The sequence below is a fragment of the Fusarium vanettenii genome, assembly GCF_000151355.1.
Source record: "Fusarium vanettenii 77-13-4 unplaced genomic scaffold NECHAsca_119_unmapped, whole genome shotgun sequence".
Classification (NCBI taxonomy): domain Eukaryota; kingdom Fungi; phylum Ascomycota; class Sordariomycetes; order Hypocreales; family Nectriaceae; genus Fusarium; species Fusarium vanettenii.
The window spans coordinates 1-16855 of record NW_003315771.1 but is presented as its reverse complement, the minus strand read 5'-3'; the positions used below and the strand labels follow the sequence as shown (position 1 = coordinate 16855).

General features: G+C 49.1%; 6 protein-coding genes across 6 annotated transcripts; 2 read left to right on the top strand and 4 right to left on the bottom strand.

The window, feature by feature from the left end:
• Nucleotides 1-1440: 1440 nt before the first annotated feature.
• Nucleotides 1441-2499, top strand: NECHADRAFT_56320 (uncharacterized protein; the record flags this gene model as incomplete). Its single annotated transcript, XM_003039320.1, has 2 exons — nt 1441-2110; nt 2168-2499. The coding sequence occupies 2 exons, from the start codon at nt 1441-1443 to the stop codon at nt 2497-2499; spliced, it is 1002 nt and encodes a 333-aa protein (XP_003039366.1).
• A 3521-nt stretch (nt 2500-6020) lies between these two features.
• Nucleotides 6021-6987, bottom strand: NECHADRAFT_89280 (uncharacterized protein; the record flags this gene model as incomplete). Its single annotated transcript, XM_003039318.1, has 3 exons — nt 6021-6197; nt 6302-6748; nt 6856-6987. 3 exons carry the CDS (start codon nt 6985-6987, stop codon nt 6021-6023), a joined length of 756 nt encoding a protein of 251 aa, XP_003039364.1.
• A 1529-nt stretch (nt 6988-8516) lies between these two features.
• On the bottom strand, nt 8517-9149 carry NECHADRAFT_56321 (uncharacterized protein; the record flags this gene model as incomplete). The annotated part of the gene is made up of 1 exon (XM_003039317.1): nt 8517-9149. One exon carries the CDS (start codon nt 9147-9149, stop codon nt 8517-8519), a length of 633 nt encoding a protein of 210 aa, XP_003039363.1.
• Nucleotides 9150-9196: 47 nt separating this feature from the next.
• On the bottom strand, nt 9197-9577 carry NECHADRAFT_56319 (uncharacterized protein; the record flags this gene model as incomplete). The annotated part of the gene is made up of 1 exon (XM_003039316.1): nt 9197-9577. A coding segment is annotated over one exon (381 nt), but the record flags the coding sequence as incomplete, so codon positions are not given.
• Nucleotides 9578-12377: 2800 nt separating this feature from the next.
• NECHADRAFT_18712 (uncharacterized protein) lies at nt 12378-12967 on the top strand (the record flags this gene model as incomplete). Its single annotated transcript, XM_003039319.1, has 3 exons — nt 12378-12584; nt 12609-12656; nt 12725-12967. Coding segments are annotated over 3 exons (498 nt in total), but the record flags the coding sequence as incomplete, so codon positions are not given.
• Nucleotides 12968-13779: 812 nt separating this feature from the next.
• On the bottom strand, nt 13780-15308 carry NECHADRAFT_89277 (uncharacterized protein; the record flags this gene model as incomplete). The annotated part of the gene is made up of 6 exons (XM_003039315.1): nt 13780-13911; nt 13988-14233; nt 14289-14303; nt 14406-14774; nt 14814-15140; nt 15204-15308. 6 exons carry the CDS (start codon nt 15306-15308, stop codon nt 13780-13782), a joined length of 1194 nt encoding a protein of 397 aa, XP_003039361.1.
• Nucleotides 15309-16855: the final 1547 nt, after the last annotated feature.

The window sequence follows — 16855 nt, the reverse complement described above, 5'->3', positions numbered from 1 at the left end:
GTATCTTGGAGATGTTAAAGGCTATTCCCTAAATTGTCCGGAACTTTGACATTGAGATTAATCATGGGGATATGACTTGGAAGAACGAGTGTAGGTGGTTTGTCAAGCCTGAATACAAGGCCATGATTAAGCCTCGGGCGGTTTAGCTACTGTCCATTGCTGAATGGCACGCGAGTCTCCTCTTGTCCTATGCTATAGTGCCAGTCTCCTTGTCAACGCATCACATGAGAGCAACGTTAGTATAGCCACAAACGTCCCGTGACAATGTATCACACGGCGGCAAATTATCACTGCCGCCCACCACTCCCTTGCCTTCCAAAGATGGTCGGAGCCGTGCCCCCTGAATAAGCCGCCACCAAAGCGTGGCTCGGCCTGAGTCGGAGCCCCCTTTCGCATATAACGTAGTCAAATCACGTCGTTGGTTGAATATCCCGGGAAATCATCTAATCCAACCCTGGTAATCTGCTCAACAGGGTGGAAAGTGGGCGCTCGCCATCTCATCATCCTAGGCAGGTGATGGATGTGACATGGATGTGACACTCATCAATAAGCGACAATAACCCCTGTGCCTCCGTCTAGCCAAGTTGGTCAAGCCCAGCTCCCCATCATCCCCGCACCCCACACTCGGAGTACCTTGAAGCTGTCGTGACCAATCCACGGTCGGTGGGGATAGCATCCCCGCGTTTGTTATCCCAGATGAGCCACCCTTAGCGCAACCCCAGAGATCGGGAACGAGATCCGCGGCTCCGGCATTTGTTTACCCCGGATCTACATAAACATCTCAGAAGATCTCGTATCATGGAGCCTGACAATAGCATCAAGTCTGATTGTTTCACCACAAGGTCTGTTGCCTATCAAAGTTTAAGCAATGTCGGACAAGCGAGATAAGGTCGAAGATGAGCCCAACGCAGTCGAGGTTGAGCTGCTCACTGCGGATGAGGATGAGAACTACCAAGGACTTACTTTGAAATGCGTCTTGGTCTATATGGTAAGCCGTTGGCAGACAACTCGCGGGCAAAGCTGACCAGACCAGTCTATCCTTATTGGCTGCGCTGCACAGGTGCTTGCCATTGTTGCTACTGGCGCCGTAAGTCTTCTCTCTGGACTCGCATTGTCATAGCTTGCTCATATCAACATTAGTTCTCGAGAAACGTGGCCGCCGTCGTGGGCGGGGAGGACAAATATATCTGGATTCCTTAAGGCCTGATCATCTGCGTCACCTTCACGGCAGCCCCGATCGCCTAGTCGTCGGATTTCTGGGGTCGCAGATACCCCATCCTTATTTGTATAGCACTCTGCTTTATCGGATCGCTTCTGATAAGCAGGGCGGTGTCCATGACCATGGCTATTGCTGGATCCCTGCTGGTCGGTGTAGGATCAGGATCGTCCTCGCTGCTATATGCAGTCGCATCAGAGATCATGCCGAGGCGGTATCGACCTATGGCCCAGGCTGGAGTCAACATTGCCAATTCGCTGGGAGGAATATTCACGCTGCTCGTCGGCTTCGCTCTGGTCAAGAAGAGTGACCAAGGCTTTCGAATTGTCTGGTACATTGGCACAGGGCTCTTTGCCATCAACTTTATCGCCATCCTCTTCCTCTTCAGACCCCCAAAGCGGGCCCTGCAAGTGACCCTGACCTTGCAACAGAAGCTCAGGGCTCTCGACTGGATAGGATACGTCCTGTTCTCTATCGGCATGATCCTGTTCAGCGTGGGCTTGACATGGGCAAACAACCCATATCCCTGGAAGAATGCTCACGTGCTCAGCACGTTTATTGTCGGTGTCGTCTTTATCGCCCTCACTGTCGTGTGGGAGGCGAAGAAGAAGGACGGATTCTGCCACCATGGCCTCTTCGAGACCAGTCGCAACTTTGCTCTTGCACTTGTCTTTATTTTCGTCGAAGGATTCACGTTCTATGCCGTCAATAACTTCCTCCCTTTCGAGTTCTCGCTTCTTTTCGAGAGCGATCAATTCAAGGTCGGGGTATTGACCTCTATTATCTTCTTTGGCGGCTCGGCCGCATCCATCATCGGCGGCCTTTACTCTGTAAAGACGAAGACAGTTCGACCGCCGTTGATGGCTGGGATGTCACTATTTGTCATCTACTTTGGTAAGGATGCTTGCTCTTCCACCCATTCATTTATCGCTAACCACAGTCCTCTATAAGCATGTATGGCCACGATCAAGGCGGACCAGTCTGCAGCCGTAATCTGGGGCTTCACAGTTTTGGCAGGTTTCGGTCTTGGGTTCGGCCTTGTTATTGCCGTCACGACGGGTCAGATTAGTACTCCTCCAGGTCTTATTGCCACCACTAGTGGCCTGATCTTGACTGCAAGGTCTTTGGGAGGCTCCGTCGCCCTTCCTGCCTACACCGCCATCCTTAACTCCCTATTGTCGAAGAATCTCGGACTAAAGATAGCGAATAAAGTTCTCCCTCTTGGACTCTCTGCCGACGACTTGCCAGCTTTTATCGGTGCTTTGGCTAATAATGATCCATAAGCCCTGGCAAGTATTCCGGGCGTCAACCCAGAGGTTATTTCCGCGGGACTTGATGGGTTGAAGGCGGCTTATCGCATCGCCTTCCGTGGCATCTGGGCTACAGTAGCAGCCGTCTCGGCTGTTGGTCTTATACTCGCCCTCTTTGTTGAAGATCCTCGCAAGAGTTTCAATATGCACGTGGATGCGCCCGTCGAGCACGAACTTGCCCTTAAGCTTAATGTCGGCCGAGAGCCAGCCAAGACGAACAACGAGACAGCTACAGCAGATGACACAATGGACGCCATCAGCAAGGAAGCTTGAGATAGAACCTGAGGTAGGAGTGTGGCTTTATTAGGAGGACGGCGAGGTGAACAAAGGACCAAGGTGTCAGTCGGTGATGTGGACGCTTTGTGATAATGCTAGCTACTCCGTAGGGCGCGAACAACATGATCCGCTGAAATTCAGAATCAAAGATGTTTTTGGTTGGATGACTCGAGAGTGTTACAACAGGTACTATGGTTTCCAAGAGTGACCCTTTTCCTTTTTGATTCAGCGTTGAATTACAATCGCTCTCGTTAGCTGGTGAGTTGAAGGAGTAGTTGTGGCAAACCTCCTAGGCTCGCCCCGAGAACTCGGCAGATCCCGCTCACACGTCCCTTGCTCCCATCAGCCGTACCGAATACTAGTGTTTTCAGAATATCAAGTGCCTTCAAGTGGCTAGTTATTAGCATCAAGGCGTCATCCGCTGGCGGAATTCATGCCAAGTAGTTGGACCAGTAAACACTTTGCTGTAACACCAGTTACCAAGGCGGACCTGGTTGCCGGGCTGACACTGAAGGAAACAGAGTGAGACCAAGCCCGGCGTTGTTTGAAGAAATAACGGATAGGCTCGGGAGTCACGCCAGTGTATGAAGCTGTCTCTCCCCTACCAACGCTGCCAGGCGCCAGATAACAGCTCTTCTTGTCGGTATGATGCGGTTTGCGCGTTTGACGACATGGACAGCACCCACTAAGTTCATACGGAAAGAGATGGCTCGAGCTTACAATCGTCGGGTGGATAAAGAGGCTTCTTTTCCTCGAGGGGCAGACTTGTAAAACGGGTGGTTAACGGGAATTCATTCCAGGCTTAGATTAGTAGAGTGTACGAACTGTTATAGGGATCGCGTTCGTGTTGCGACGTGGAGTTGCTGGGATAGTCAAGAGATTAGCCACGTTGACAACGTAACCGGGTATCGGTTTCTAGGTATTTATGGCCCCGGTGCTTCTCTTACCCACGTCTACGGCGTGGGGGGATAACTCTGTGTAGCCGAATCGACAAGGGTTTCCCCCGCTATTCTGTCCAGACCGGGTCGGCAATGAAGCCGGTGGTATGCACCGAGAGAGGGTACGCCTTGAGAGTAGCGCTTGGCCGGTCTGACCCCCTGCCACTGCTTCTGAGCCGTGTGTTCAGCTCGGAGGCAGGAGTGCTGACTGCCGCAAGTCTCCACCCCTGCTGCAACATGCACAATAGGGTTGGCGTCTTGGAGGAGCAAGTACATGCACAGTTTGACGTGTGGGCGGGGAGGGTGGCATCGGTGGAGGTGATGTGGTCTGCGATGGGGATAGAGCGGAAGCCTGAGATGGCAATTATTTCAGGAAGAGCGGTAGAACTGGTTGTGGTGTTAGTTAAACAACTCGATGACTGTCGGGCTACAGAAATCAAAGCCTACGTCTGGTCTTGGGCGGTTGGATATTTTCGTTGCTCGTTGCGAAGAGGGTAATAAACGCACCTGCAGGATGCAGTTTAAAGAAGAGCATTTTCACAGAGAATTCTCGTTCGACTGACTACACTTTGTTGTATCTAAACCTCAATTTGTTCTCCCTCCAACCAACGCTTAGCTACCCAGTATAGTTCATCATGCTTCTCGAGATTGACCGTCCCAACATGACGCCTGTGTCCGGGCATGTCCAACAGCACCTTGATGCCCATCGTAGTTTCTTGCTAGTACGCAAGATACTTGTAACCTGGCGGGTACGTCTTCAACTTGTCCTCATCGACGTGGGGGAACTTGGCTGGGTTGGCAGGGATCATCTTGTCCTTCTCATACCAGTGCCTGACAAGGCGGGCCCCCTAGCTTCCGTTGATCTTTTCAAAGTAGAAGCAGAACCGGCAGTCGGCTTCAACGTCGAACTCGGCACCGTCCACCTCAAAGCGCTGGGTGATGGTGGCCTTGAGCTTCGTCACTGCGCGGGTTCCCTCAACGTTGATATCCGTGCTTGAGCCGTGGCATCGATGCATGATAAAGGCACCTTTATCCATGCCGGCCTTGGAGGCAGCGATGAAGTCTTTGTATGCCACACGTCCTGACTAGGTAGTGTAGACGTGGGCTCCAGGATGAAAGATGGACTCGAAGTTTTCCTATTCACAAGAATCTCTGATAGCCGAATGTCAACCTCTTTCTCCGACGACGGCAAGAGCTCATGAGGTTGTATTACCTGTACGCAGGCCAGCCCTCAGCCAGTTCTCGAAGCTTTTGCCGCTCGAGAACTAGGTGATCTGGCCCATTGTTTCGAATAGCGGCGTTGGGCCGCGACCCTTTAGGAAGGCTATGAAGATCAACCATATTGAGGGAGTGTGACAATAGTGATAGCCACAAATGACTTCGACTAATAGTAATGATCGTATTGGCTGCGCGAAGAATACCACCTCTGAAAGCTGGCTACTTATACGCTATACCCGAGGAGATGAATATGCCTCGGTCCGGTGGTGATATGGCGGCTAAGTCCTTTCCCGCTCACCCACCGGCAGATGTGGGATCGCCAGAAAATCACCGACGGCCAGGGAAACTTTATACCCAGAATGACCCCGGCTGTGGTTCCTTGTAAAGCCAAGTAATTTTCGGCACCAACACGACGAGCCGTGCCATGCCCCTCTTGGATGGCACCACCCTTAACCCCCTGGAGCCCCATAACTGTATCCATCTAGCTACCAGAGAGGGTAGCTAGCCGCAAGGGTAGTCTGAAACTATAGGTAAGCTACTTCTTGTTGGTCCGCCTCTATAGCATCGGCTCTGAAGACGACTCATCCGGACCTGACTTGGAATAGCCGCGGGAACTTGCGTATTTCATGAGTTTGTCGATCTGCCTCGTCTGAGATCGAATTTGCGGAGGAAGGGATGGAGGCTCTGAGTGCCGCTTGGTCGAAAGCCCCCTACTAGAGCCCTAGCCGCACGATCTGCATATCGTTTTGCCCCTCTCTTCTTATACGTTGACATATAGGAGAATCACCAATAGCCAAGGAACACATTGGATCCCTATAGCAATAGGCATTTTAGATTGCCCTAGTACTATGCAACGCGTATTCGCATCTCATTAGAGCCAGCCAAGTGTACTCTCGGTTCCCAAGGCGGAACCAACTATTGTTGAAGATTGGGAAGCTCTCTGTTCTTGCAGCCTGTGTTCGAGGAATAATAATCTTGATGGAACTACAACTAGACAATTTGCGGCAGTCTGTCAACTCTGTCGAGTCCGAGCTGGACTAATGTACATGTAGGACTGCACCGCTACTTGGGATTGAAAATCTTGGCTTGTCCACAGCTTGCTGCAGTGATATGATGAATCTTCCCTTCAGGAGTTAGTTCGTAGTAGATCAAGAACTGGACCCTGTAGCCACCTCCTTTCCGCACACCCGACCCAAAGTGGAGGATATCCTTTTGGTCACGGTCAGCTGTTGTCCAGTGCTGAGAGCCTTCTAACATACCTCAACATTCGCAATGGCCGTAAACTTGATGTCACTCTTGATGGCGACGCCGTCCTTGTCCAGGATGATGGACTGGACGTTGACCTCCTCGTGTATCTTTTCGCGTGCGTTGCGAAAGAACTTGACAACCTCATCCTTGCCGGTAAGAGTCTCCTTGCCGTCTAGGATGACGGTCACGTCAGGCGTGTAGTATCGGGGAAAGGTGTCGAAGTCGTTGGTGTTGAAGGAACGGAGATAGTGGTCCAAGTCGCCTCTGGTGCGGATGGTGTGCCGCGATGCCTCCTTCATCACAGAGGCATCCTCAGCCAGCTCGATGATGTGGCCATCTTTGTCCAGAGTGTACCAGACAAACATCCTCACAAGAGGACCATTATCTGGCCACACGGGCCCCCATCTTCCGTCCAGGTTGTCAGTTTCGAAACCATTGATGCCACGGAACTGGGTGTGTATCTCAGTAGCGACGGCTTCCTGGCTGAAGACGACCTTCTTCAAGACTAGGGTCTCACGCATGCAAGAATGAATTTGATCTACCTATGCTAGAAACTCGTCGAGGGTCCTGTCGGGGAAAGTACTGAACTTGAACTACGGGGGGGGGTTAGTGAGAGTTGAATATGAAAGAACTTGGCTATTGTACTCACCATAGTATCCTTGGAGTAGTACGCTGCATATTCAGCTTTGTTGTTCGCGTTAAAGTTGTAAACATAGTCCTCCAGGTCGGCTCGGCTCCGTATCGCCTTTGTTGCCAGGGGAAGATCTGTGGTGGAGCCCATATTTGATACTTGGTTAATGACGGTATAGAGATGTATTGCAATGTGCCGAACTGTCAAAGAAGGAATGACGAGATCTTGGCCCTGAAAATTTCCCTTTCTAATACCCTTTTATCGGTCTAGACGATTGGCGAGATACCGAGTTCACGAACCAAGGTCAGCCGAAACCGACAAGAGGTACAGGTACGGGTGGCAACAAGGACAAGTGGGATGCGTACCTTTCAGTGGGGTAGATGGGTAGCTATCGGCTATTTAATGACTAGATGGGTGGGTTAAAGGGTGGGACAACGACTTAGGTCCCGGCTAGTTGTGTCCATTGAGTCTCATGACTTCTGCCAGCCGTAAACGTTATAGCCTCGGCGTCGGGGGAGCAACCTTCCCCGCACCCACCAGTGCTGTCATCTGACTTTACCAAGCCCTCATGGGTGTTTTGCAGAATTGGGAGGCCACGAAGGTATCTGCCCCTGGCAAGTCTGCGAGCCGGCAAACCGCGCTCTTGGCAACGCTTACGTCGCGGTAGTAAGCTAGACCGAAAGTTCGTTCCCACGGCACAGTGGATCAAGGCCAATAGATGAAACTTGGGTTGTTTGCCAACGTGATATGTATGTGAATTCCGCAGCCTTGATGCGGAATATAGGGTAGCTATGAGCTGGAGTTTCTGTAGTAGTCAGTAAGTTGAAATTGGAATTGATCATGTTCCAGTGCTGTTTGTCTCTGAGCCAGCGAGTCTTGGTTGACTTGGACCATATCCTAGACACACTTCCAGCAGAAGACGTTTGTCTTTCTGATTCGACATGAATATCACCTGCACGATAGCATGAACTTGCATAATAAAAACGATCTCATCTGAAGGACACTCTATAGAGTCTAGTTATTGGTTTGCAGCGGACAAGTTCATGCACTTGGGGGGTACCATAGGGTAGCTGCAGTACACGGGATGTAGACCACAAGGCAACGCAACTTTTAAGATCATCAACGGAGAGTAAGTTACAGTGAGCAGGGAAGAGCATTCCCAGGAAGTTTCTCAATGGCCAGTATATACAAGCAGAAACACAAACACTCCTTCAAGCGGGAAAAAGTCTTTCTAGTGTCACAGACAAATTGAAGCACAAGTGTTAAAGTCGCCAGCCACCATCCATCACGTCTATGCCTTCGTCTCCCGAATCTTGAATCGACCGTTGTAATGAGGATAGACAAACCACGCGCATGTGGTGTCCATGGGCTTTCCCGGAAGCTCAAATTCGAGATCAAACTTGCGGACAATTTGGGGCACCACCTTTGTCAGTTCCAGCAAGCTGATGTTTCTGCCGATATAGGTTCGTGAACCAGCTCCAAACTATAGCGAAGATTAGTCCCATCGATGAGCTCTAGAGCGAGGCTTGATATACCGCAAACATCATAGAGTCCATGATGCTGGTCTTTTCGTCCCCGATCCAGCGCTCTGGCCGGAATACTTCGGGATCCGGGCCGTAGATGTCCTTGCTGTAGTGCAGGACCCATGCGTTCACGCCGACCTCGGTCTATTCGACTGGTCAGTAGGGGATAACAACACGCGGCTGATTACATACGCCCTCGGGAAAATAGTGTCCCGACAGTTCTATGCCACCTCTAGGCACAACACGGGGCAAGATGGTTCCCACGGCTGGATGAAGACGCAGTGTCTCCTTGATGACAGCCTGTAGGTAGGTCATGTTCTGGGCCTCCTGAAAGGTGACAGGGTCTGAGATGCTGCCGTCGGCTGCTTTGGTGTCAATCTCCCTGCGCAGTTTGGCGAGCTTGTTAGGATTCGAGTAGAGGAAAAACAGAGTCGAGCTTAGTGTGACGGCTGTGGTGTCTGAACCGGCTCCGATATTGCTGCCACAGGCATCCAGGACGTTGGGCAGCTTGAGACGCCCTTGGGATTTCATGTCAAGCACCTTCTTCAGGAAGGTATTGTATTTCTTGCTGTCCTTGGTTGTCGAGTGCGCATTCGCTTCTTGGTTCTTGTTGATCTGCGCAAAGGTGTAGCTGACTAGCACCGAGGTATTCGACTTCCTGCCTAAGACGGCGCTTAACCCGATGACCCAGGGGACGAGGCTGGGGATAACTCCTAAGTAGGCCAGAAAGTCGTTGGCCTCTCGGATACCTGGGATCATTCCGGTGGTGTCGCCCTCGTTCTCTATCATGTTGAAGCTCTTATTGAACTTGATCGCCTCCGTTAGTTAAGATCTACCTAGCAGCGATGCAAGTAACTCACAGTAATTTCGCCAATGATATTAAAGGCGTAGTACTGCATCCAGTGCGGGATATCAAGGAGACGGCCTTCTTCGGCAAACTGATATAGCTTTCGCATGCAGACAGCAGTTATGTCATCGACAGCAGGTTCGTAAGATACCATGGATGATATGGTGTACAGGGGCGAGATTCTTCGTCGTCTTTCCTTGTGTCGTTCATTGTCCTGGATGGGAAAGATGTTTTGCTCCTCGGGGTTGGGGTTGAGCAGCGGCTTGTAATAGTCGCTCTTGGTAAACTTGCCCCCGAGCTCGTAGATGGTCTTGATATCTTTCGGTTGACTGACGCTGTAACGGTTCGGTCCGACTCGAACAACTGGGCCTGAGTAGTTCAAAGTCAGTGAAGTGGATAGGCAACAATCAGGGAACGACGAACCGTATTTCTTGTGCAGGCGTATGTACTCCCTGTTTGAATCGCCTTTGATTACGACGCGGTACTCCCACTAATGCGTGACTCGGGTCAGCAATGGGCCAGGGATCTTCCTTAGAGGCGAGAAGAAGAGACTGTAAACCAGTGGAACGAGATAGAGGACAGTAATAAGAGTCGCAGAGGTCAGCAGAAACGCAGCAGCAAGGTCTTTGAGACCAGCATGCTGGAGTCTCGATAAGACATACTGGGCGATGGGAGAGCTCTCTAAGTTTCGCAGGAGCGCCATTGGTGCTGTTGGCAAGGGTGAAAATGATGCTGGAGAGAGAGTTGGGTAATAGTGAGCTGGTGGCGTACTTAGTAGTTTTAATCATGGCCATGTGGTTGGCCTGGAATGCTGGCCGTCGGACCCATCGCCCGACACCCCTCAGCTGAGTACCGGTATCTGTTGTTTACAGGTGGGGTTATTACATGGCCAGGTAGATCTGGACACGCCGTATCTGATTGCAGCCATGTCGGTTTCACTTACAGGCCAACCCAAGACGGCCGTAACGTTGTAGTATACGATCAGTCGCCAACGGGCCACATGGTCTGCACCAGGAGATTGCGCCGTGTCTGACCCCCACTGTTGCGGACATTTTGCCTAGTTCTGGTAGCCTCCGACTCCGCAACCCCGTTCATCTTGTCCCCTATTCACCTACCCACCGATTCGGGGTTGTCTAATGCTTGCCCCGAATATTGTCTCCCCACCGACTCCCCACTGAGCCACGTATAGCAAGTAGAGGATAATAGTGTGGCCTAGTTACTAAGACTGCCAAGAGAAAGGACTTAAATAGTTCTTGTCGTCGAAAAAGTGGGTGGGGTTGGAGGATGCACATGGTGGCACGGCATTGAAACCCTATATCAGGGCGCTGGTTGTTTGATTGCTGTTCGTCACATAGCACGCCTCTCATTAAGAACTCAGAAGAATCCAAACTGCACAATCATCAAAACATGGCTGACTATACTGCCGAAGTCGAACAAATCTACGCCGGTCTCACCGACCAGCCCCCTCACAGTGAAGAGCAGGTAGCCAGGGCCAAGGCCATCATCGAGCTGCACCTGGCTACCTTTAAATACTATGACTACAAAAGAACATACGAGCTCGTAGACGAAAACTATAAGCAGCACAGCTAGATGGTCGCGGATGGTCGAGAGTCTATCATTGAAGCGTCTAAGGTTCTTAAGTCGATTGCCGCTAAGCACTGGACGGGCCCCGGCGAACCGCACTTCAACATGAATTTCAAGAGGATCTTGGTGGATGGGGATTACATTGTGGCTCAAATCTTTTCTACTCGCTGGCCGGGGGATGCTGGCGAGCATGTCTTTGACCTGTATCGATGGAACAATGGCAAGGTTGTGGAGCACTGGGACGTTATCCAGCAGGTCAACCCGGACAACATCAAGCATGGGAACTCTGTCGCATGAGTCAAGGCATCTAGAATGATGAGTCTAGCTAGATATCAGCACAGTCTCTTACAACCTTCACAAACACCTCTGATTGTGCCTCGAGATTCTCTTCTGTGACGGACAGCTTCCCCTGCGTAGTAGCTCTGCCTGACCCGCCACCGTTGTGTAGATCAATGGGAGAGGAGAGAGGCCGGGAGGCGTCTTTGGAAGTGTTGCCATCATCCATATTTTCAAACCGCCACCTTCACTATCATCAACAACGGTCTTCTGGCTTAACCCATCGAGGGGCAGGCTCCAACTATAGCAAAGAACATATTATCAAAACATCATAGCATCATAACCCGATGCTAACACAGTGGCCTTTTTTTTTTAACTTCTGCCGCCTGCAGAAGAAGAGTCATACCTAGCTGCATCACTATGAAAGGATAAGCCTCTCATGGGGTATTTAACTGCTCTAACCTCCGTACGAGAAATAAGAGAATTATTCCTTTCCACCTTCTTAAGACAAGACTATAGTCTCTCTCGATACAATGGCGAGAACCACAGCAATAGGAGCCACTGGCTCTGTCGCCGCTATCATCAACAACAGAGAGAGAGGCCGAGACTAGTAAACTCAATAAGGATAGAAGGGGCGGGAGGGGTTCCGGGTCCGGGTGAGGCTCTACCTCGGCCGAGGATCTGCCCGAACACCGAGGCGGGGCCGGGGCCCCACGGGGATGCAAGGCGGGGTCTCCGCGGTGTGGCGGAGGAACGGTTCGGTGGGGAGAGTCCCATCCTCCCCGTCGGAGTTGGTCACGAGCCTCAGGTCAACGCCCAAGGCGTCAAGTGGCTTCAATAGTCTTGAGAAGTGAAGGCTAGCGGCAAATAATGGTGTCTCTCGGGGAAACATGCCCGGGGTAGGACTTGGGCTGAATGGAGGCACAAGTGAGGGGGGTTCCTCCTGGCTTGATCGTTTGCCCACTTGCTTATGATGATAAAAAAGCAAGGTCTGAAGCCGGGATGCAAACCTCGCTCTAGGAACGAAAAACCTCTATCGTCCATCTATCCATTCAGCGAAAACCCGCCCTACTGCAAACATGGTGGCCCAAGTCAAGAACGTCGCACTCGTTGGTGTAAGCTCTATTGCCCACCACGGATTACATGGCACAAAGTTGATAACACGTGAACAGGCTAGCGGTAATCTGGGGGTTGTCATCCAGGACCACTTCCTCGCACAGGCAAACTCGCCCCTCTGCGTCTCCGTCTTGACGAGGCAGGGCTCTGATGCCAAATTCCCTGCTGGGTTGAATGTCATCTCGACAGACTACAGCCCCGCGTCCCTTGAGCAAGGCTTGAAGGGACAAGATGTAGTCATCATGCTCCTCCCCCCGGAGTCCACTGTCGACTATGAAACCGTCATCGACGCGGCCGTCAGGGCTGGCGTGAAGCGCTTCTTCCCTTCCGAGTACGGCGTCAGGACCTATCACCCGGAGTTTGCCAACAACGTCTTGCTCGCCACTAAGAAGCGGTCCATTGTCAAGCATTTGGAAAAGACCTAGGATGTCATGAGCTGGACCGGTCTCATGTGTAACCCCTGGGTTGATTTTGTACGTCTCCCTAACGGTTTATTCTCTCGTTTTCACACCCCGGGCGGCATATTGACTGATATGCGTAGTGTGTTGTCGATGGACTTCTTGGTTTCGACGTTAAAAACCACGAGGCACGCATCTACAATGGGGGCGATGTACCGTTTTCCATAGGTCTCCGTGACCTGGCGGCCCAGGCCCTCTACGCGCTTCTCACTAACCCAGAGCGGCTGGAAGAAGCAAAGAACAAGTATATCCACGTGGCTTCTTATACCGTGACGCAAAACGAGATCCTCGCGGTTGTGGAAAAGTTGACCGGTCAGAAGTGGAAGGTCTAGCATCTCACATCCAAAGAGGTTCTGCCGGAAGCGTTGGCAGACATCAAGAAGGGCCTGAATTGGGGCCTTGGTCACCAGGTCCAGGCGATCCTCTTTGACCGAGGCTCAGACGGACAGGCGATTGGTGACTTTCGGCCGTTGGGAATATGGAATGAGAAGTTGAATCTGCCACAGAGCACCTTGGAACAAGACCTGAAGGGTCCCCTTGCTGGAAAGTGGAAGGGGATTCTTCATTGGCAGCCAGAAGAGCTTCCTAACTATACACTTAAGAAGGATCGTGCTTCTAGCACGCGCCAGTAGATCATCAAAGAGTAGACTTTCGTGTAATCGCAGTCAGAGGCTGTCCTCCAAATGTCACTATTGTTGTCAATAATGATGGTAACGCCGCTTGAAAAGCTGTGAAAGAACCTTCGCATCCAGTATTGTTCATGATTATTGAAAATAATGACACTTGGGTGGGTGTCACACAGAATACCAAAGAGCATGTATCTGAACGCAATGGCGGCATTGAAGCTGAATATCGTCACATAACTCATCATAGATTATTAACACCCGTCACAGCTACAAGCAGAGTATACTGATGGATGAAAGCCTTGCGTATAGGATGCGGCCTTTTCTGTCCTCTCAAGGTAATAAACACGACCCCTACTCTAACTGCTACTATTGGAAAGTTCGTCATGTGGCCATGTGCGTATACCACTCGCGAGATGCATACTGCTTGTGAGAAACCTGAAGTCACGCTTGCCCCTGTACCAGGGTCATTGTAAGTTGCACAAGAGTCAATGGATCTATAATGCTACGAGATCTCATAGCTTGGTGCTAACGCCTGACTTGTCATCCAGAACACTGCTGAAGCCCCGGTGGCCGATGAAGGTCTCAGAAGGGTCCCATTTGCCCCTGATCTGAAGCCATTTCTTCAGTGCAGAATCCGTCATGACCTAGTGTTCAAGTTAGCATGAATGTTTTATAAATGGAACTATCGAAAAGACTTGCCTTTGGCTTCCTGTGATTGACGTTGAAATCGGCCATATATACACCACACGAGACCTCGTCTGCCTTGGTATACGCGTCGAGCAGCCACTTGTCCATAGCCGCGTCCTGCTTGGGATCCTTCCAGCAGCACATGGTCGACACATAGGTCTTCTGGGGTAAGCTGAGTGCCTGGTCTTCCTCGTCAGGGTAATAATCCATCGGACATAGGGTGCCGGATGAGAGACGAGATGGTAGGTCGTACAAAGCCGGGGTGATGGCGTTAATGACCTGTGTATTTAGTGATTAGCATGTATCTATACGGATGAACCGTGAATGCACTCACCTTATCGTCAGACGCCTTGGGGTCAACCAGGATACTATCCACGTTCTATCTCTCACTATTTCCCTGCGGCTGGACGCTCTCCTGGAGGCTCCAGAGCTCTTCCCAGGTTCTCTCTACCAATGGGACAGTCGTGACGATGTGCTTCTTGAACTCGTCAGGGAACACATCCCAGGGACTCGCCAGGACTTTCGCCTCATCGAAAGAATCGGCAAAGATGGTTTCGTTGATGGCGAAGAAGACGCGTTTGGCGGCTGACTCGTGGCCGCCGTTGGGGTCATCCTTGTCGGCGTAGAATGTGCAGTAGAATAGATCTACGCCGTACTTGGGAACCTTCTTGGACGTTTTAAAAACCCACTTGAGTAGCGGCTTGAAGATATCTGTTGAATCGACGATGATGGTCGTGTCAAAGAGCCTTCTTGCTGGGATCGTCTTGACCCAGATCTTCGTCACTACTCCAAAGTAGCCCTGCCCACTGCCCGGAGCCGCCTAGAACAAATCGGCATTCTGCGTCTTGTTGGCAATGACCGTCTCCCCCTCCGAGGTGACGACTTCCAGCTGCGTGATCCAGCTAGGGGCAGTGTAGCCCCATCCACGGAGGAAGCAGCCTTGGCCACCCGCAAGCAAGAAACCGCCGACGGCGACGGACCGCGAGTGGCCCGCTGGGAAGAATCTGCCGCGAGCGTTGAGATAGTTCGTCACATCCTCGACCTTGTGGCCGGGACTGACTGAGGCAACCTTGGTTGCGGCATCGTATGTGATCTCCCGGTTGAGGTTGCGCGTGTCGATGAGGAGGCCGCCGCCCAGGAGCGCGTTGCAGAAGAACAGGTGCCCGCCGGAACGGACGCCAATCTTCTAGCCATTCTCGCGTGCCCTCTTGACAGCGGCCACGACCTCGGCCGTGGTGGTTGGGCTGACGATCTCTGTGGGATGGATGTCGGGGATACGCTCGTTGAAGAACTTGCGGCGAAGCTGGTCGTAGCCTTTAGATGTCTGAGTAAGAGTGTTGGGCAGCGTACCCATGATGACGACGGGTGAGAATAATGAGGAACAGATGGGTAGATTTGCTTTCAGGAGGGCTCTTGTTCCAACCACCACTGGAATCCTCTAAAGATGCACGCTATTTAAAGCTAACTTTGTGGGCATCTCAAATGGCGGTAGTGCCGGCACTTGCGGATGCTCCCGGTTAAAGGAGCCACCTGCGAGGGTCGTGTGGGAGTGGAAACCCACCAAGTCGCCACCTGTAGTTGAGTGGGTTGGAGTCCGACCACCACACCACGCACACGTTATCTCAGAGCTGACGAGTCCGCTGGGGTCTGACGCTGTAGCTCGACGCGTTGAGAGGCGGGCGTGTGGTCCTTGGTCTTCAATTGTGGTGGTACGGTCTCGAGATATAATTCTTCTGTTAAGATTATTATCTTTTGCAGGATTAAGGTCCAGAGTCATAATATCTATTAAAATATATCTCTTTTAAATAAGAGATATCCTATTAACATACTTAATAAGCAAGTATTATAAATAAGTAAGTATTATAAAAATCCCTTAACTTAATATACTTAATAAATAAGCGCTATAGTTATATAAGCGCTATACTTTTTATAACCCTATTTATAATTCTCGCGATATAAATACTATAAATTATTTAATTAATTAAAACTACTTATTATATTTTTTCTTAGATATTTTAATTATTACTTAATAAGTCTTTATATTATACTTAGGCTTATTATAAATACTATAGCACTAAATACTAGGTCTAATTAACCTTCCTTAATTACCTCTCCTTAATAATTTTATTATTACTTATATATTTATATCTATTTAATTAATTATTTATTTTTTTATTATTATTATTATTATCTCTCTTTTTTATAACTTAATCCTTTTTACCCTTTAGCGCTAACTTAATATCTTATTTACCTCTTAAAGGTCTTTAATCTTAGCTATTAATAAGATAACCTTATATATAATAGCTTTTATTCTTTTTATAAACGATTATAAAGTTTTAAGGATTAACTCTAAGGAGTTATTTTAATATTTTTTAATTTATTTTTTAAGGTATTTAAACTAAGATCTAGCCTTAATTATAGTCTTTAAGGTCTTTAAAGCCTAAGGGGTTAATAATTTAATTACTTCCTTAATTAATATTAGTATTTATAGCTAAATATTAAGCTTTAATATTATAATTTCTAAGTTAAAAAAATAAAATTAATTTTTTTAAAAGCCTCTTTAATATTTCTTTTTATTATAATAGCCTTATATATAATATAAAAGGCTAAAAAGAATTTAATCTTTAAAATATAAATTATAAAATATTTAATTAAATATTTTATTATTTAATTATAAGCCTTTTTAAGTAATTTAAAATACTTAATATTAAATAACTAAAATAAATAAATAAAAATAAATTAAAATATAAAGCTAAATAATCTTATTTTTCTTATAATATTTCTTAAATTTAATAAAATAATAATTTTTATAGCTATTAAGGATTAAGAGATAATAAAAATTAATTAATTAATTAATTATATATTAATTAAAATATTTAAATTATTTAAGATTAATCTTAT